A 21,893-nucleotide genomic window follows, 5' to 3' on the forward strand; every position below is an offset into this window, starting at 1 on the left:
CTCATGGATAAAGGTTAAGGAAGAGGAACTAAGAACAACATTGAAGGACTTAATCAAGACTGAAGGAACCTCGCGAGGAGTTTGCTTAGCTTGACTGCAGGTAGCACCTGACTTCAAAACCGCTATCCAACAGGTACAGACACAAGAATCGGAGATATCAAGACTCCTAACATACATCCCAAAGAAAATCAAGGAGCCTTACGTCAAGATATTAAAGGACTATAGAAGAACAAGGCCAGGATATGCGTGCCGAATAGTTACAAGTTGCGACAAGACTAAAGAAAGTGCACCTCAATAGATTCTCAAAACACCTGGGTATCACTAAGATGCCCCAGGGCTTAAGTCAAATATTCTGATTGTCCGGAATAAAAAAAATATAGCCGCATTCTTCTCAAGATGTCTCACTTGCCAAAAAGTTAAAATTGAGCACCAAAAGCCGTCAGGACTCTTTAGCCGCTCGAGATACCACAATGGAAGTGGGAGGTGATCAAAAGACTTCATTCCTGGACTACGAAAGACATCATCAAGATAAATGCAATATAGGTAATCATGGATAGATTAACAAAATCTGCCTACTTTTTACCAATTCGGATGGACTTTTCCCTGGACAAGCTTGCACGGCTCTACTTCCGGGAAATAGTCAGGCTGCATGACGTGCCATCCAGCATTGTGTCCAGAAAAGGACTTGCAATTTACCTCACAGTTTTGGGAGAAATTTCAGAAGGTACTCGAGACCCACCTATACATGAGCACAGCTTATCATCCTCAGATTGATGGTCAATCAGAGCAAACCATTCAAACATTGGAAGATATACTAAGAGCCTGCACGCTAGACCAGAAAGGGAGTTGGGATAGATACCTGCTACTCATAGAGTTTGCCTACAAGAATAACTACCATGCGAGTATCCGGATGGCACCATACGAAGCACCCTATGGGCATAATTGTCACCCGCTTTGTTGGTATGAGGGAAAGAAATCTAGTATTTTGAGACCAGAATTGATCCAGAAAATAACCAAATAGATAAGGAGGATTCACGAGAGGATTCTAACGGCCGAAAGCCGACAAAAGAGCTACGACGATAAGAAGAAGAGATCCTTAAAATTTAGTGAGCGCAATCACATTTTCCTTAAGGTTATCCCCATTATGGGAGTAGGTCATAGTCTTAAAACTAAAAGGTTAAACCCTAGGTATATAAGCCCCATTCTAGATACTCAAAAGAGTATGTCTCATAGCTTACTAGATAGTCCTAAGGTCAATTGAATAGTAATATCTGATGTCTAGCATTCGTGATGATGTGCTAGAAGTCGAGTCATTACAAATAACAAATTAAAAAATTTAACAAAATGGTTTGGCTCTAAAACTTAGACTCATGAACGATAAAAAAAAATATTATATATAACACTTAGTCACATGAAATTAATTATGAAAATGTTCAATCAATATATGTGTTATTAATACACACGTGCATAACAAAGTTATAAACGTAAATATCATATAAATACTAATTATTTATAATTGACAATTATATTAGAAAAATTGATAATTAGAATGATTGACCATTAGTATAATTAAAATTAGAATGATTTATAATTGAAATGATTGATGATTAGTATAATTATTTATTAAATGCTAATTTTTATACAATTCTAAAAAAAATACTTTTCTAAAATAAGTTCAAAAGAAAAAGACATGTATACTAGCACTAGAGCGTGCCACGTCAGTATTTTTTGCGTTAGAATATGACCGTAATAGAATAATATAATAATAATGGTAATGATATATATAATTGAATTTATTAGAAAGTTAAAATTATATTTTACTTTAAAATTTAATATAACGATAATTTTTAAAATAAGATTATCAATTATTACAAAATTATTTTAATCATATATTGTTTTTATCAAATAATTTTATTACAAATTGTTAGGAAACTAAAATTATTAGTAACATCATCTTCAGGTCAACTTACAGATCAAAACCTAGTTGTAATTTGTTATGTTGTCATGGATGTTTGCTTCCTTTTTCTTTCCACCATCAATAACGTTAATAATACATACAGTATTAATATCTCACATTCATGATAACATAAATAAAGCGAAGAAGCTAAGGCTCTTATGCATGCAAAATTATCCTCTTAGTCTCACGAATTTTGTTTATACTATTCATAATCGTTCTTTTTAAGCCGAGAGTTAAGCAAAGAGATGAAAATAAAACCCAAGAATAGAACTGCAGCCCCTCCAGCAACTATTGCTGCTAACTTTGGGGTGTTATGGCTGTTACTGCGCGCTCCTGTGTATACATAAAATCATATTAATAGATCATCAGTGCAAAGATTATTAGAGGTAATGAACATATATCATTATTAATCTATGATGCATAGACACTAATACGGACATAGGATATAATATGATATGATATATGTGGACACATAAATTTTAAATTTTTATAAAACACGGGAACACAGTATATATATAAAATATAAAGTATTTTTTTAGATAAATTATAATAATATTTTAGTATTTTATTGATATTAAAATATAAATTAATTTTTTTATTATTTTTAATATCTTTTTTAATTATATTAAATATTTAAAATAATTTTTATTTTAATAATTAATAATATATATTATTTTTAAACTCATTTTAAAAATACATGTTAAGAATAAGGTTGGATACACTGACATATAATGAATTTAAGTATATTCAAAAGTATTTAAAAAATTTTTTTATTTTTTATTAAAATATAGTTTAAACACAAAAAAATATACGTATTAAATAAATATTAATAAGTATCATGTCCAAAATCGGACACAACAAAATCAGAAAATTATCCATGGTTCATAGTTACTAATATTATGAGTTCAATAAAAAAGAGATGTATTACCACATATCCATATTCTCAATATTCTTTTCTTTTCCCAACTAGATATTTTTAATAGTTAGAGCTAGAAGAATTTAGAACCTTATTTACTGTGTGTCAGTAAAAGATGAGGATCTACCATTAAAGTAAGATGAATTTTATGATGTAGAAAGAGAGAATCTATATCTATATATATATTTGTTGTCAATAGAAAAAATTGCCAAGTCCAACGAGAAAAAACTTAAAAAAAAATATTTGCCATTGTAGAATTTTTTTATTTTTGTTGCTTCTTGATGTTTAATAACTAAATGTAATAAATATTTATTTAATTAGTGATTATAAAAAAGATGTTGGACTTTTTATTTTTTATTTTTTTTTTTGTGAATTCTATTTATTTTGGATCAAATCACATTTATAAATAAAAATTAAAAATATAGACCTAAATTTTATAAAATGTTTTATATGTATTAAAGCATGTATTAAGTATGGTGCAACAGAAAAAAAAAGTTTCCTTCTAAAATGTTCACAAGAAATACATAATTTTTTTTATGGTAATTAGACATTTTTTTAGAATAATAATTAACAAAATTTATATTAAAATATTAATTAAATTAAATAATTATTTAAAATAACTGTCAAAATTTATTAGAAATACTAAAACCGTAATAATTTGGTTAAAAATTTGAGAAAGTAATATATATTTAAAAAAATAATAATGATTACTATTTAAAAGGTTAAAAAATTTTCATAAACAATAATTATAGTAAATAATATAAAATTTGCAATATATGTAAATACGATTTTAATACTTGATATGTGAATTAATTAAATTTATCTTATAATTAAAAACTAACACATAATAAATTAAAAATAATTAATTATTCATCTATTAACTTAAAAATTAAAATACAATATAAAATATTATTTAATATTGTAAAATAGATAAATTTAAATTTAAATTAGTATTCAAGTCACATATATTAAATAAAAATTATATTTGCGTATATCACAAATTTTATATTATTTACTATAACTATTATTTATGTATATTTTTTAACCTTTTAAACTGTAAACATATTATTTTTCTAAATATATATTACTTTCTCAAATTTTTTAACCAAATTATTACTCTTGTGGTATTTCTAATAAATTTTGACAGTTATTTTAAATAATTATTTAATTTAATTAATATTTTAATGTAAATTTTGTTAATTATTATTCTAAAAAAATGTCTAATTACCATAAAAAAAATTTATGTATTTCTTATGAACATCTTAGAAGGAGATTTTTCTGTTGCACCATACTTAATACATGCTTTAATACATATAAAACATTTTATAAAATTTAGGTCTATATTTTCAATTTTTATTTATAAATGTGGTCTGATCCAAAATAAATAGAATTCACAAAAAAAATAAAAATAAAAAGTCCAACATCTTTTTTATAATCACTAATTAAATAAATATTTATTACATTTAGTTATTAAACATCAAGAAGCAACAAAAATAAAAAAATTTTACAATGGCAAATATTGCTTTTTAAGTTTTCTCTCTCTGGACACTTGGCAATTTTTCTATTGACAACAAATATATATAGGTGTAGAAGATTCTCTCTTTCTACATCATAGAATTCACCTTAAAGTAAACCAAAAATAAGTTCCTTCATGAGAGAGACTCCCTTTCTTTCAAAGAAATGATATTTTATTAATAAAAGTAATACTTTATATACATAATACATATGTGAACTGACCATTAATGTATTAACGTTATATATACTTTACATATATAATTAATTATTATAACTATTAATAAATTAAATATGATTTAATTATTTTATATAACTATATATAAATAATTATATTAAATAATTAAATGATTAAATTTTTATTTAATAATTTATTTAATCATATTTAGCCATTGCAAAATTAGCCGTTGTAAAATTAGCCGTTGAAAACTAGCCGTTACTATGTTACCGTTATTATTAATAAATTAATATTTTGTTACTCTATATATACCACATAGATACACTTCTATTCTCACACTTTCTACTTCTCTTCTTCATCTTCTTCCAAGTTTACGAAATCAAAGTTCTGCAAATATTATTTTTTGTTCGGAAAAATGGATCCAAACCAATTCAACTCTTTCTTCAATTACTTACAAAACTTTTCTCAAATTCCAAATACCCAATAATCTCAAACCTCAAACTCTCAAGTCCCAAATCAAAAACTTCACACTATCGAATATATTTCAAAATCCAAATCCACAAAATCTTTCTAATTTCAATTTTTAAGCTCCTTATAATAATCAATTTCCTATATTCCAACTGCAAAATCAAAATTCACAAACACCACATTTTTTATTTTCATCCATATTTAACCCATCTATCGAAAATGTTACTCCAACTTCTTTGCCGTTTCCAACTCAATTCAGTGCATCAAGACATAACTCATTTGGTGTTGGTGGCTCTTCTAACCCATCCTCTCATACTCCTATACAATCTAGTCCAAATTCGCAATATTCAGATTTTGCCAACCCTCGTGGATTAGATGCTATCGACCTCAATGATGATGATATTGAAGATCGGAGGCACGATAGTATTCAACACTGGCATTGGGAAGAGGATGAGATGTTGATCAGTGCATGGTTAAATGTTTCAACTGACCCTATAGTTGGTACCGATCAAAAGGGAGAAACATTTTGGAGTCGAATTCATAGCTACTATGGAGAATTTTGCTCCGACATGACAAGGGGGTAGTTGCATGTAAGAAACGATGGTATAAGATCAACAAGGCTGTTGCACAATTTGCTGGTTACTACGATCAAGCTAGTTGAAACATAAGGAGTGGTTCAAACGCTGATGATATAAAGGAGTTGGCCTATAAACTTTATTCCACAAATTATGGTAAAAAATTTACTTTTGAGAGGCATTGGAACATGCTTAGGTTGGAGCAAAAATGGAGAAGCCAACTACCTACACAAAGTGACGGCTCAAAAAGAACCAAGGTTAGTGCAACTAGAGCATACTCATGCTCATCAAACCCAGAAACACCATTGGCTGACGAACCCGGTGTGGACTCTCCCGTTCGCCCACAAGGATCAAAGAAGAGCAAGCAAAAAGGTAAGAAAAAAGCACAAATATCTGAAGATTTTAGCGAAAAGAAATCATCGGTTGTTAAAAAATTATCTCTCATGGAAGATATTAAGAATGTTAGAGAAAAGGAACTAATAGATACGGAAAAAGAAAGAGAAGAGGAGAGGGAATATAGAGCAAAGATTATAGCAGTCAAAGAGAAGGAGTTACAAATTTAAGCGGCAATGAAAGAACAAGAATTACAAACTCAAGCGGCAATAAAAGAGCAAGAACTACAAATTCAGAGGTATATTAAAGAAATGGAGATAAATGCAAAAGAAAGGGAAATGGAAAGGATGGCCAAGGAAAGAGAAAGGGAAATGGATATGCAAATACTTAATGCTGACACGTCTACAATGAGTGAAAAACGACGAGCTCTTCATGAGATTGCATGTGAGAAAATAATCACCACAAGGGGAGAAACGCAAGTTAGTTGCACAATACCAAGAAGGGCAAAGAAAAAATGTGGAGCGAGCATTCGGAATGTTGCAAGCACGCTTTGCAATTATATGTGGTCCAGCTCGTTTTTGGAAAAAGAAAAAGCTTGCCAACATAATGAGAGCTTGTATTATATTGCATAATATGATTGTTGAGGATGAAAGAGACACTTATGCAGAAAATTTTGCTGAAGGCTTAAAGTACGATGATATCGAAAATGGCTTATCACAACCTCAGCTGGGAGAAGAAGCTTTTGCACCATACCATCAATTTCTCTAAAGAAATGCCCAACTTCGAAATAGGCAGCAGCATAGACAATTGAAAGAGGACTTGATTGAATACATATGGCAATTTCAAAATGCTTGTCGTCAATTATAGAGTTTAATTATGTTTTTCTTTGTATTAAGTAATTTTACAAATTAGTGTAATTTCGAATTATATATTGCGTATTATTGTTATATATGAAGTTATTTTGAGTAAAGTATCCTTTTTGTCCCCAACGTTTGGGTAACTCCTATTTGTGTCCCTAACATTTAAATCGTTCTATTTGTATCCTAACGTTTATAAAAATGATTCAATGTTATCCTACTATCAATTATACTAACAAATCAGATTATATTTTTCAATTATTCTCACTTGGATGTATTCATTCTCAATTAGGTCTCACTTGAATGTGTTCGATTTTAATATTATACCCACTATTTGTATTTAGATTCAATTATGTCCCTAGAAAAGTGAATTATGTAAATGTTGTAGGAATTAGTTTCAACTTTTGATGAGCTATTTTTTGGAGTGAATCATCGATTCTATCTCAGACATTTGTATTCTAACTTCAAGAAGAAATTTTTAAAACTCAAACTAACGCGTTCATGATGTGTAATTGACGCCAGGATAATATTGAATCACTTTTACAAACGTTAGGATACAAATAGGACGATTTAAACGTTAGGGACACAAATAGAATTTACCCTAAACGTTGGGGACAAAAACAATACTTTACTCTATTTAATATTAATATCTTTTAATAGTGAATTATTTTTAAATTTATAAATTTAAATTACATTATTGAAAAAATTAATTACATTAATTTCAAGTATTTTAATTAATTAATTAAGTGGATCACAACAGGGACTAAAGTTAGTTTCTTCTAATGGAGAAGAGAGAGATGCTTTGAGTTCTTATTTATTGTTTATGACGCAAAAGCTGATGTGGAGTTACTTTTTATGACAGGTGGGGCATAAATAAGAACTAAGATGAGTTTTCTGCTGAAAATGGTCTTAATACTCTTTAAAATATCATTTTGAATAATTATCAACTGTCAGAAACTTTTAAAATTAGATATTTTAGTCCTTTAAATTTCAAAATATATAAAATAATTTATAACATTTATTTTTATTAATACAATATAATTTTTCTTTATTAACAATTATTGTTGACGTGGAATATTAATTCACACATCTTACCATTAAATATTTATTAGACTAATCAGTCTCCAAAATGAAATACAAAATAGTCTTAAAAAAATTTAAAAATTTTCAAAACAATTTCTAAAACATTCTAAAAATTTCAAAATAGTCCATTCAAATATTTGTTATCTTTTTCAAAAATCAACATCTTATAATATTTTTATTAATCAAAATAATAAAATATTATTAAAAATATATAATAAATAAATAATATAAAAAATAACAAAATATATACTAAAAGATAATTTTATTTATTAACTCTAAAATAAAATATCATAAAAATAATATTATTAAATTATTAACCTATGATACCTATATTGATGTGATATAGAAACTATAATAATAATAAATGAATTTAAGAGGTCATTGTATTATGAATGTTATTATTTATATACCTAAACACTTAACATATTGACAAACATTCACAAATTTAACTTTATAAGTAACTTGGTTTGTATTGCAGGTAAGTTTATATTCAAAGTGTTACTTTTATATGTATTTGCACAAATATTTTATATTTTTAATTGTTTATGTAAAAATTTTTATATTAAATGAGAGTTTTTATATTTGTTCAAACAATAATAGCACATTTTCTTCTTTATCATTAAAGAATGACCGTAAAATATAGTATCCTCAAATTAAATTAATATCTTGTATAATTAAAAATAGACGTAGGTATATTTATTTTAAATTATTTTTTTTAAAATAGCGTCTTTTCAAAATTAATTTATAATTTAGGATTTTAAAATACATAAAAAAATTAGTATATACTAATATTTTTACTCGTAATAATATTATGGGAATATAAATTTTTTAAAATTACGGTTCACTTTGTTCTAACAGTATAGATTATCCATGACACAAAAGATTTTATAAAATCAAACTACTTTTATAAAAAATTTCATAAATTGATAAAAGTCTCTAACTAAGAAGACCAATGTATCTGTAAATAAAAAATTAAATAATAAGATTTTTAGTTATTATTTTTATATAAAAAAATTTAATTTTTTATTAATAATTAATCTTAACATTCGTTATCTGAAATTTGAAACAATTTAACGTGTATACTTTTACATTTAATTAGGTGTTAACTATTAAGTCTGATGCACAAATAGAAATAATTAATTTTTATACTTGCTATTTAAAATATTATTTTTTTCTATCTATGTATATAAAAATATAATTAGATATTAGTATAAAAAAATTATACTGATAGTTATAAAATTAACTCGAAATTAATTTTTTTAAAACAATTGAATCTTGATTCTAACTTTTAAGTATAACATTAGTATTCTCTCCAAATGATATGTAATAAATATTTGAAAGAAAAGAAATAAAAATATATATTAAAAAGATAAGCAGTGAAAATTTGAAACTAAATAAAAAATTAAAAAACTATGTATATAATAACAATAATAATAATATTTTTTATTTAAATTATATTATTTTATTAATTTTGTTTTCTGTAGAAGAGAAAGATAGAAAAAATAGAGAATGAGAGAAAACAGAGAAAAAGATAAAGATGAAGAATGAGAGTGAGAGTGAGAGTTTGTTAATTTTAGAAGAAAAATTTTATTTTAATTATAAAAAAATATCGGATGACATATTTTGATTTGTCAAATTACTAATATAAAATATAAAATATAAATTATACATGAGTAAAAATAGTAGAGAGAAATAGAAAAATGGAGAAAGATAGATGAGAGAATATTTTAATAAAAATATTTTCTCTCAATTTTAATAAAAGAGTGTCATGTGACATATTTGATTATTTAATTAGATAATAATATATGATACATAATATAGGTATATTTTAATTTCAATTTTAATATTTTAATTTTAATTTTAATGCAATTAAAGAATGTCATGTTGTACATTTTGATTGTCTAATTAGTAATTAGTCATTGATATTGATAATAATATATAAAATAGATAGAGTGGTTGAAAAAATGAGAGAAATAGAGAAAGAGAGAGGGAGGAGGGGAGAACTCTTTAATTTTGGAGGGAAAGATTTGATTTCAATTACAATAAGGGAGTGACATGTGGCACATTTTGGTTGTAAAATTAGTAAGGAGGAGGAAAGAATTATTTAATTTTGGAGGAAAAGATTTAATTTCAATTACACTGAGAAAGTGACATGTGGCACATTTTGATTGTAAAATTAGTAAGGAGGAGAGGAGTATCCTCAATTTTGGAAGGAAATATTTGATTTCAATTGCAATGAGAAAGTAACATGTGGTACATTTTGGTTGTAAAATTAGAGATATATAATAGATAATAGATATAATAGAATATAATAGATAATAGATAAATAATAAAATTTGAAATAAATAAACAAAAAATTTTAGAAATAAAAATTTATTGATTAAGAAATAATTATATATAAGTAATTCAAAGGCACCATTTTAAAAAGGTTTAATTACTCTATTATTGGTCCCTATAGTTTTGTAAAATTTTCAACTAGGTCCTTATAACTTTTTTCCTTTTAATTTGGTCCCTGCACCAAATTTTTTTTTCAATTAGGTTCTTTTTCATAGTAATTAGTTTAATTGAATAGGGATCTAATTATAAAAAATTGGTGCAAGGACACAAATAAAAAGAAAAAAAAGTATAGGGACCCAATTAAAAAAAATTTAATGCAAGAACTCAATTAGAAGGAAAAAAGTATAAAGACCTAATTAAAAATTTCCCGAAATTATAAAAACCAATAGAATAATTAAACCTTTTAAAAAATTTTAAAATTTTTTTGGAACTATTTTGATATTTCTTAAATTTTTTGGAAGCTATTTTATACTTCATCCTATAGACAGATTTATCCAGATCGCACGTATGATCATTTAATGATCACGTGTGTGCGAGTCAATATTCTACTCAACAGTCGTCGTTGGTGATTAACAGATAAGAATTGTATTATCTAATGGAAGTAAATGTTACAGACTATTTTTTGAATTTTAAAATATGAGGGATTAAAACGTTCAATTTTAAAAATTTTAAAAATTGATTTGTATAATTACTCTATAATTTTTATATATTCATATTAAAAAAAATCTACATAGACTTCAAAAATCAATCACCACTTATAGGGTGTTTAGAAACCTCCTAATATAAAATTCAATTTCCATAAAAATTAAATTGAATTACAATTTTAAAACAAAAAAAAAAAGATAAAACCTCCTAATATAAAATTTAATAATATAAATTTAAAGAAGTTGCAGAGTTTCAAGCAAAGTATTGGTGTTGTGTGAGTGTATTGTCTGGTGGTGGGTTTAGGGAATTCACGGCGGCGACAAAAAAGAGCAGTTCGATGGCTAGGTGGAGCGCACGGGTTGGTCGCAGAGTTTGAAGTAGGGCAACGTGGCTTCCAGACGAACGCGAACCCGAACGGTGAACGGCGAATGAACGCGAACGGTGAACGGCGAGTGAACGCGAACGGTGAACGCCGAGCAAACTTGAACGGCGAAGAACGCGAACGAAGACAACGGCTGAACGAAGACGCGAACGTTAACGGCAACCAACGGCGGCGGAAGCGCGGCTGAGAGGGCTTGGAGGAGAAGAAGAGGGAGGAGCTTGCCGTCGACCATGTTTGCTAGAGCTTGAAGGTGAACAGAGAGATCCACAATGATTCGAAGAAGAACAAGAAAGAGAAGAAGGGTACGAAGATTAACAAGATGAAGAAGAAGTGGTTTCCATCAGTGACGAAGGCGAAGGCGAAGGGCGAAGGGCGAAGGGAGGAGCTCTTCCGATACAGGCGAGTAGTTTCGAAGGTGAAAGAGAGATTAGGGTTAGTGGTTTCGAAGGGAAAAGAGAGATTAGGGTTGGGGATCGGGTTGGGGGCCGGGTTGGGAGCCGGGTTTGGGAGCCGGGTTTGGGTCAATTGGTTGGGCCCCTCTCGCCACGCTTTTAAAACGTTATTGTTGCTCTCTACGGCCACGCTTTTGAAGCGTGGCAGAAAAGAAACCTTTGGCCACGCTTTTAAAGCGTGGCAATGGTGTACCAGCATATAGCCACGCTTTTTAAGCGTGGCCATAATGAAACCCTGTCGCCACGCTTTTAAAACGTCCTTGTTTCTCTCTATGGCCACGCTTTTGAAGCGTGGCAGAAAAAAACGTGGCCTTTTCTCTAATCAATTGCCACTCTTACAAAAGCGTGGCCGTTGATCCTTTTCGCCACGCTTTTGAAACGTGGCAAAAAAAATGGCCAAATCTCTTATCTATCGCCACCCTCATAAAAGCGTGGCCATTGACCACTTTTGGCCACGCTTTTAAAGCGTGACAAGAAAAAAGCGTGGCCATAGGCCTTTTTTCTTGTAGTGCTACTGTTTTTTTCTACCAATTGAATGTGATTTAAAATTTTATTTTATTAGAATTTCATATAAAATATAAAATGTCCAAAATATTCATATAACCTAATTCTTTTCTTTTTACACATTCACTTTCAAAGTTTCCTACATTTTAACATACACGTCTTCCTCGGCACCTCCATCCTCCTTCTCTTTACTGTTTCACCGACTAAAGCATAAGGTATGTATATGTTTTGTGAATTTAACGTAAGTGTATTCCTCCCCTTGCTTATGTTTCAATTTATATATGTTTCGTGAATTTATACGTATGTGTATGCTTTGGGAATTTAAGGTATGTGTATTGCTTTTTGTTTCAACTTTTGTTTCAATTTATTATATATTTTCGGACTTCTACTTTTTTTTATTTTGCAAACAGAAGTAAACAAATTTTAATTGAAGAAAATTTTAATTGAAAATTAATTTTTTAAAGTTATTTTATATAATTTAATAAATAAATATATTTATTATTTAAATATAATATTATATTAATAAAGATTAAAGATATCTATTATAAAATTTTAATTTATTTGATAAATATTTTAAATATTGAAATTTAATTCAATTCTATAATTTTATTAATTCATTTCAAATATCAGAATTTAATTCAAAATTTAATTCAATTCTAACTAAAATTCAATTCCTAATAGAATTCAATTCAATTTTATATCATTACAAGTTTTCATTTTCTTTATAGGAATACATATTTAGTATTTATAAAAAAAATTGATTATTATTATGCCGTGGCATACTTAATATTTAATTATTCTACTATAAAAAATTGATTTTTATAGTAATGTTCATATCCTGATCCAAAAATATTAAGGTAGATCCAAAAAAACTAAAAGTCCACGTAAAAAGGTGGCCTCCTTACTTACCCAACGTCACAGAAGTCAGACATGACAAAGGTGGTTCTATCCTATTTATCTGAATAAGCAACCGACTCCTGAAATATCTCCTACTATTTCTCCACTTTATCTAGAAGGGAGATCTCAATAAATTTCCAAGAATAAGGAAACAGTCATCCACCATCAAAGGTGGAACTATTTTAAAAAGGTGGTTATCTTTCTACTATAAATATATTGACAAAATCTCAGGTATATTCAGACCCAACCTGCTAAAAACCTGCTTAAAATTCTTACTAACTTAAGCATCGGAGTCTCTTGCAGGTATCACCCCCACCTCCCCACAAGAAACTCGGACGACGGCGACACCTCGACACCAATACAAGTCAGACGATGCCTCAAAAGGAGTCTGGACCACACACCTAGACCCAAAAGCAACCTAATTTCAGGTAACCCTCAGAACATTGGCATCGTTGATAGGGACCAAGAAGTCTACTACACCTATGTATGACGGACAACAAGTATGAAGACGGTCATACGGCATCTGAGTCAGGACCCAGAGCCCCACAACAATGACCTGGCGCTTGCATTACCTCGACCACGGGAGAGAACAAATGCGCCCCACGGGGAGGGAATGCCAGGAAACCATCATCCACAATGGATTCACTCAGAAGTCCACCCACCTAAAGACGAAGAACCTCCCCATCCAATGGAGATATTAGGGTTGGCTCATGGACATCGCGGCCGATTGGAACAAACTTAAGCAGGAGGCTGAACGACAACGAGAAGTAGAGAGAGAACTACGAAAAGAAGTAAGATAACGAAAGAATTGGAGGAGAAACTTTCGAAGTTGGAAGCTTACCTTCGAAGATGGAACAATCGAGCAGATTGGGAGTAAAGTCCTCTTAGAGGGGAAGATCCATTTGTTGAGGAGATTATGCGAGCAAGGTTCTCAGAAATTTCAAGACTTCTGACATAGATCTCTATGACAGAATGTCTGGCCTAAGGCATTACCTCAGTAACTTCAAAAGTCTGATGTACCTAGCTAATGCTTCCAATGCAACTTGTTGCAAGGTCTTCCCAACAACATTGATTAAAGAAGTAATGAAATGATTTGACAACTTTTCATCTAAGTCAGTAACCTGCTTTAATGACCTGGCAAGGAAGTTCCTTACCCAATTGTCAATTCAGAATGATAAAGTCAAGCACGCTCCAAACCTGCTCGAGGTCAAACAAGAACTTGGAGAGACACTTCGAGATTATATGGAGAGATTCAACAAAGTCTGCTTGAAAATACAAAATTTACCCCCTAAGGTGGTAATAATGAGTTTGGTTAATGGCTTTAAAGAAGGGTCATTCTCCCAATCCATATCCAAACGACACCTGACTTCCTTGTATGAAGTACAAGAACACGAAGAAAAGCACATCGACATGGAGGAGAATTTCCGACTTAGAGAGCCTCTTCCGATGCCAAACTTGTCATACCAAGCTCGGGACAAGGAAAAGGAAGCTAAGAAAAATGAGAAGTACAACTTGAAAAAGTCTCGAAGATATCACAACTGCACCTCACTTTGAGTTTCTCTTGGAGATGTTTACAGGGAGATATGTCATACAAAAATTTTTAACCTCCTTGGCCCATCAAACACAAAAGGTCAGAAGTTGGACAGAATATTGCGAGTACCACAAGCTATACAAGCATTCTACAAATGATTGTTATGACTTAAAGAATGTCATAGAAATGTTGGCTAGGGCAGGTCGGCTAGAAAGGTACATGGCCATGAGAAAAAGAAATAGGAAAAGAGATGATAATGATGGAGGACGGTGAGACTTACCCCTGTAAACTATTGAGAGGCACTTACACATGATAAATGGAGGGTTTTCAGGAGGAGAAATCTCTAAATTGTCACGTAAAAGGCATCTTAAAGAAGTATACCAAGTTAGGGAGGACAACAGAATTTTTTATTTACCCACAATCTCGTTCACCAAAAAGGATGCACAAGGGGTGACACCTGGACACGACGACCTAGTAGTAATAACAATGATCCTTGCTAATGAAAATCTCCATAGAGTTTTGGTGGACCAAGGGAGTTCGGCGGACATACTGTTTAAGCCTGCTTTCGACAAGCTCAGGCTAGAAGAAAAGAATTTGAAGGCGTATCCACACAACCATTTTGGGTTGGGAGACATGCTGATCTGACCTCTTAGATTTATCTCGTTATACACCCTCTTTAGTAAAGGCACGAGGTCAAGAACGTTAAGCATCGACTACATTGTTGTCGACGTCATGTCCGCTTATAATGCCCTAATAGGACGGTCTACTTGAAACCGACTAGCGGCAGTTGTCTCTACACCCCACCTATGTATAAAATTTCTAACTGCAAAAGGAATTACTACCATAAAGGGAGATAAAAAATTGGCAAAAAAGTGATACAATAAAAGCCTTAGTTTAAGAGGCAGTACAGATGGCAAAGAAGTCAACACTATTGAGCTCAGCGGTGTCCGAATTTGGGAAGAACTACATCCCTAACTTGAAGGAAAGATAGAAAAGGTACAAATCATGGATCATGCCAAAAGGACAACGAGTATAGGGGCCAACATAGAGGAAGGTCTAAAGGCATAGCTTGTTGATCTCTTGCAAAGGAGCTCCGACCTCTTTGCTTGGAAAGCCTTCGATAGACCCCAACCTCATGTCTCACAAGCTCGCCGTTTATCCAGATTCTCGACCTGTTCAGCAAAAGCGGTGAAAGCTCGGACCTGAAAGGACACAGGTCATGGAAAAACATGTGCAAGCTTTATTAGAAATCGGATTCATAAGAGAGGTAAAGTATCCTTTGTGGCTGGTTAACGTGATTTTGGTAAAAAGCAGAACGGGAAATAAAGGATGTGTGTTGATTACACCGACCTGAACAAAGCTTACCCTGAGGATATATACCCTCTCCCTAGCATTGATTCTCTGGTTGACTCGGCTTCAGGGTACAGGTATTTGTCCTTTATGGACACATACTCGGGATATAATCAAATTCTGATGTATAAACCAGAACAGGAAAAGACTTTTTTTTCATCAGTCCCACGGATAACTATTGTTACCTAGTAATGCCTTTCGGATTAAAGAATGCTGGAGCTACATACCAACAACTAATGAATAAGGTATTTTCTTCTCACCTAGAAAAACTCATGGAAGTATATATGGACGACATGCTCGTCAAGACCAAGGATGACCTTACTCTTTTTTCTGACCTTTCTAAGGTATTCTCCATAATAAGGAAGCATGGGATGAGATTGAACCCTTCAAATGCACCTTCGTAGTGGAGGCTGGAAAGTTCTTAGGCTTCCAGTACTGGTTTAGAAAACCACAACTGAACCAGCAAGTGCACCAGATCGTACCAAGTAATACCTCAAGTGAGTGAGGGTTGATCCCACGAGAATTGATGGACCAAGCAATAATAGTTGAGTGATTTGCTTAGTCAGACAAGCATAAAGGAATGTTCTGGATTTCAATGCATTAAATAGTAATTTAGGAATTTAGAAAGCAAACGGTAAAAGGGTTGTGAAAAGTATGTGAGAAAATAGTTATGGTTTCAGAGTTATTTATTTTTTCGAATTAACCATTCTTACCGACTACCTTAATTATGCAAGATTCAACTCATGGCAAACTTTAATTGATAAATCCTGATTTAAAGTAATTAAGTGATTGATTTGAGAATAAATTATTTTTGACTCTTATGAAAGAGGTTTAAACACGAAACGGTTTTTAAGTATTGTTTAGGGTTTTCGTTAAGTGAAAATGAATTTTTACAAAAGAGAAATGGCCTTAAGTGAAGTTGTTTTAGAATTTCTGAAAATGTTACAAAAGTGGCATTAGTTTTAAAGAAAAAATACTTGAGAAAAGGATGAAATGAAGATTTAACTTGTTTCAAAAGAATGAAATTGAAAAAAGGTCTATTTTAAATGTGCATCTATGTGATATTATTTGAGTTTAATTAATTATGAAAAAGGATTATGTTTTGAGCTTGAAAAAGGAATTGAAGTTGGTTAATTTGATTGAAGCTTTTTGTTCTGAAAAGTTTTAGAGGAGTTAAAGTATTTAAACTTGATTTGGTGAAAATGAAATGGGTTTTGAAACCTTTTGAGAATGTCTTAAATTTAAAAGTGAAGCTAGAAATTGTTTTGGGGAACTTAGTAAAATTAAAAGTGAGTTTATTTGATTGATTCTAATTAAAGAGTTATGATTTAAGAATTTTAATGAATTTAAAGTAATAAGATTAAAAATGATTATTAATTGACTAGGACGAAGGTCTTATCCCACTTGCATGTTTGAGATTGAAAATAATTATTGATTGGCAAGGATGGTGTTTGAGATTAAAATGACTGTTGATCGACAAGGACGGTGGTCTTGTCCCACTTGCGTGATTGACATCCCAAGGGAAGGTGACAAGGCACACTCTCTCTAAGATCAGCTTGTGACAAGCTTGAAATGTTCCTCTTAGGGATGTGGTGGGCTGTTCCGCCCATGTTCTCTTTGATTGTAAGGTGACAGGGCACTCTCTCTCTGAGATAGGTGACATGGCACTTTCCTTTTGAGACAGAATGATACCTCCAGTGAGAAAGTGACAAGACACTCTCCCTCTGAGACCATAATATTTTTCCTTCTGGAGATGGACAACAGAGAGACCATGTCTGTATTAGCTATCGAATGTGTCGAATTTTGCCAATTTAACTGACACTTCATTTATTTGTCATTATTTGGGTGTGCTTAATTGTCTTTGATTTGTCTATGTGAATATTTCTGTTTAACTGCTAATTGCTATATTCGCTGTAATTGTATTTGAACTTCATTACTTGTGATTGTGACTGGTTGATTCAAATTATGGTGAATGTGTTGCGGTGTATGTTGGGTCGGAGGCCGTGATTTGATTATATGTTGGGTCGGAGGCTGTGATTTGATTATGTTTGGGCCGGAGGCCGTAAATGGGTAAGCTATATGTCTTTGTAACTTTGATGAGAATGGTTCTTTGGTATGTAGTAAAATCTTTTGGATATTGTGTTTGATTGGCTTTTATAAATTTAAAATATGAATTTCGTTTTTTGACAACTAATTGTTGATTTTCGAAAATGGTCACTGCGGTTGAAAACGACTTTATTTTATATATCTTCGTATGACAATTCTAAAACTCTTCTGGTAAAATCGTGTGATTAAGTTTTCACCCCTTACAGATTTCTCGCCTTTATTGTTATATTTTTTGTAAGAGGGATATGAGTCATATTGTAATAATATATACAAATTTAATATTTGTAGTTACTTGTATAAGAATATATATATATAAGTGCTGTTTGTATGTATGTACATTTTGAAAAAAAGTATTTTCAGTATTTTTAAAGAAAACAGCAATACCGTTTCGAGTTAAAAACTCATATTTTATTATTAAGTATATAAAATTCGTCGTAATATCCTTACTATCAGAGTGGCGTAGTCGAAAACGTGATATTATAATAGTAAAGATGTTACAGATATATAGATAGAGTTACTAATCTTTGTTGAAATGAATAATTTTAAATTTTATTTTAATAAGAATAAAATTATAAAGAAAATAGTAGGAAAAAATTTTCATAAAGTAAATAATAATAACAGAATGATAATAATTGAGATATAAATATATATTATATCAAATAATTTAATTAAATATATTAAATTATTTAAAAATATTTTAAATATTATCTTTACATAAAAATTATTCAAATAATCTTTATGAGAAGTAAATCTCAACACTATTGTGTAATTTTTCTTTCAATAATTATATATTATGAATAAAAAATATTAAAAGATCAATAATTTTTTAATATTAATTAATATTTGATTCATATCTTATTTTTCTGCTATTAAAATTTAAATTTAAATTTAATATTTAATATTTAAAGTGTTAAAAAAATAATAAATTTTATTACTTACAAAACATTCCTTCTTACTAATTATAATATTATATATTACCTGGGAGGGAGTTGGCAGGAATTCCAGGATTTTCATATGATCCCGAGTGGTATAAATAGCTTAGAAAACACTTATCAAGATATATCCGAGCAGAAATGGAGGCAGAGCACTCTTCCTTGGCAAAACGTACCGCATCACTGATACACTCGTTGCACTCGCAAGTGTCCGAGTCACTCTCACACTGCGCCATCAACTCCACCCATTCGTAATTGTTTCTGTAGAATCTATCCTCACTCTTCGCAATCTCATTTTCAAGTGCCGCGAATGCATTCTCCAACAACTCTCTGAACTTGAAATACGCCTCGTTATCACTGATTGGTTCTCCACACTCCTTATGAACGATAATACTGTTACCTATCTTATACAGTTATACGTATAATAAGTACTGAATACATAGATCCCATACACAAATATGATAATTAAAAAAGAAAAAAATTAATAACTGTTTTAATTCTTAGAGTATGGACTAAATTTTAACCTAATTTTTAATATTTTTAATATTTTATTTTAATTTTAAAAATTTTAAATAAATTTAATATTGTCTATTGTTAAATTTAATTAGAATAATTTATATATTAAAAAATTAATAATATTTAATTTTAATATATAAGTGAAATCAATTTTTAATGTAAATATGCATTTTTTTTTTGTTTGTTAAATTTGTCATGGCTTGGAATTTTTTACGAGAAGAACAGAAAAGCAAAATCTTTTAAGAAGATTTTGATTATATTTTTCTAATGCAAAAATAAAAAGATATGGCTTAATTAATAATGTTGTTAGTTACCAAAAAAATAATTAATAATGTTGTTAATATTTACGTCACTCATTCAATTAACTATTAGTGTCAAATTTAATCGTGAGATAATATTAAATCAATTTAAAATTTTTTGAGGTTGAAATAAAATTAAAATTATAGGGATTAAATTAAGATTTGACCGAATCTTTAAAATAAAAAATAGTACTTTACTTTTAAAAAAATAAAGAAATATTTAATTCTTAATATTTTAGGCTAAATCTTAATTTTATCCTTTAAAATATCTTATTTTTATTTTAAAAGTCTTATTTTGTTTTATTTTAATTTTTTGGTCAAAATAAATTTCTTTTTAAAACTATTAAAGGGACAATCTGAGTTTAGGTCTGACCCGCCTAAACCTACGAGTTATACATGATGACCCGTTTTCTTTTTTATATATTTTTATTTTTAAGCACGAATCATTCATGACCAGTCCAACATGAAATAGACTAATTCGTTTATTTTTTTTGTTCACACGTTTTTATTTTCAAGCATGCACAATTCATCACTAGAGTATAGACCAACAGGTCAAACGGCCATTTATTTCTTTATTTTTTAAAAAAATTAGATAAAATATCGAATTATTTAGACTAACTTTTTTTTAACAAAAAAGTTATTTGTCGCAAAAAAATCTTAAACAAAGTATTTTTTTTAGTTACGGTATCTTTTATCCTAACAGACTAAGTACTAATCTGTCGTGAATCTGAGTTTTATCATTTAAGAGTCTGTCATTGGTCAATGAGTTGTTGCATGCATAAGGCGAGATTCGAACTCTCAATACTTATTTAAGCGGATGAGTAAAACAAATCGTCTGTTTAACTCACAGGCTAACCCGTTTATTTTGTAATTTTTTCGAGTTAATCTAGTTCAGCCTGTTTAACCTAAAATTTAAACGGGTTTGATTTAGAGACAAAAGCTTGTCCGTTTAAACGAGTAAACGGATTGACCTAATGAATTTAATTTATTTTGACCGTCTTAATTTTTTTTAAGTATCATCTCCTAAATTATAATTTTCTTTTATGTAGTGGCAAAAATTGTAATTATAATAATTATGATAGTTGTTGTAGTAAATTTAAAAATGAAAGTGATAGAATAATAAGAAAATAATAATAAAATATTTTTAAAAATAAATAATTTTGATCGAATAATTAAAATAAAATGAAATAAAATATTTGAGATAAAAAAAATATTTCAAATATTAAAGATAAGATTAGGCTAACTGTTAAAAATTAAATAAAAATATTAAACATTAGACTTACAAATATTTTAATATTATAATATTAAACTTAACAATTGTGCTACAACCTATTTATCACACACGTACTACCAATTCTTGGTCGGTTTGGTCCTCCCCTCTCTCCGTCCTAAGGCTCGGAATCGGTACTCCGTACTGCCAATTGATAATAACATAACGTTGTTATTTTCCTCCTTTGGCCTACTTCAACTAAGAATGTAAGTTTAAATATCTTTTAACAAATTACGATACTAAACACATTTTATTTAAGAGAAATTTTAGGTGATTAATATTTTGTTTTTGTCTTATATTTAAACTAATATTAGTCAGTTCTTTTTCTTGACACTTAATTAGGGATGGTCATGATTAAGTTTTTTCATAAACTAAAATTAAAATTGCATCAAACCACTTTTTTAAATAGTAAGTTGGCTTTAAACTATTTTATAATATGATATACCAGTTTACACCAGTTCACAAAAAATAAAATTAGTTTAAACTAGTTTGAAAAAAAAAAACAATTTTTAACATAGAAACCGTATATATATATAAAGATTTTAACCCGGTAGTTTGCCTGGGCAGGCAGGGTCCCTGAAGCTGGATCGGCCGACATGGTTCTCGGACCGGTTTGGAGAAAAGAAAACACTGCTTGATGAAAACAAGTTTTATTTGGTTTTTAACCAAACAAAATCACAAAAACTAATTTTTAATAAATTGAAAAAATACTATAACTTCAGTTTAATTTTTAATTTAAAAAAAAATTGTTTTATATAAAATGATTTGATTCAATTTCAGATCAATCTGGTTA

General features: G+C 29.6%; 1 protein-coding gene across 1 annotated transcript in view; it reads right to left on the reverse strand.

The window, feature by feature from the left end:
• Positions 1-1,991: 1,991 nt before the first annotated feature.
• Positions 1,992-21,893, reverse strand: part of LOC112779803 (plasmodesmata-located protein 3) — a 39,247-nt gene continuing 19,345 nt past the window's right edge. The window contains exons 2-3 of the mRNA XM_025824151.3: positions 19,062-19,415; positions 1,992-2,290 (exon numbers count right to left, since the gene is read on the reverse strand). Of these exons, the coding sequence (XP_025679936.1) occupies positions 2,160-2,290; positions 19,062-19,415 (485 nt within the window). The 3' untranslated portion in view covers positions 1,992-2,159. The remainder of the gene's footprint in view (positions 2,291-19,061; positions 19,416-21,893) is intronic.

This window comes from Arachis hypogaea, chromosome 19, assembly GCF_003086295.3.
Source record: "Arachis hypogaea cultivar Tifrunner chromosome 19, arahy.Tifrunner.gnm2.J5K5, whole genome shotgun sequence".
NCBI classification, from domain to species: domain Eukaryota; kingdom Viridiplantae; phylum Streptophyta; class Magnoliopsida; order Fabales; family Fabaceae; genus Arachis; species Arachis hypogaea.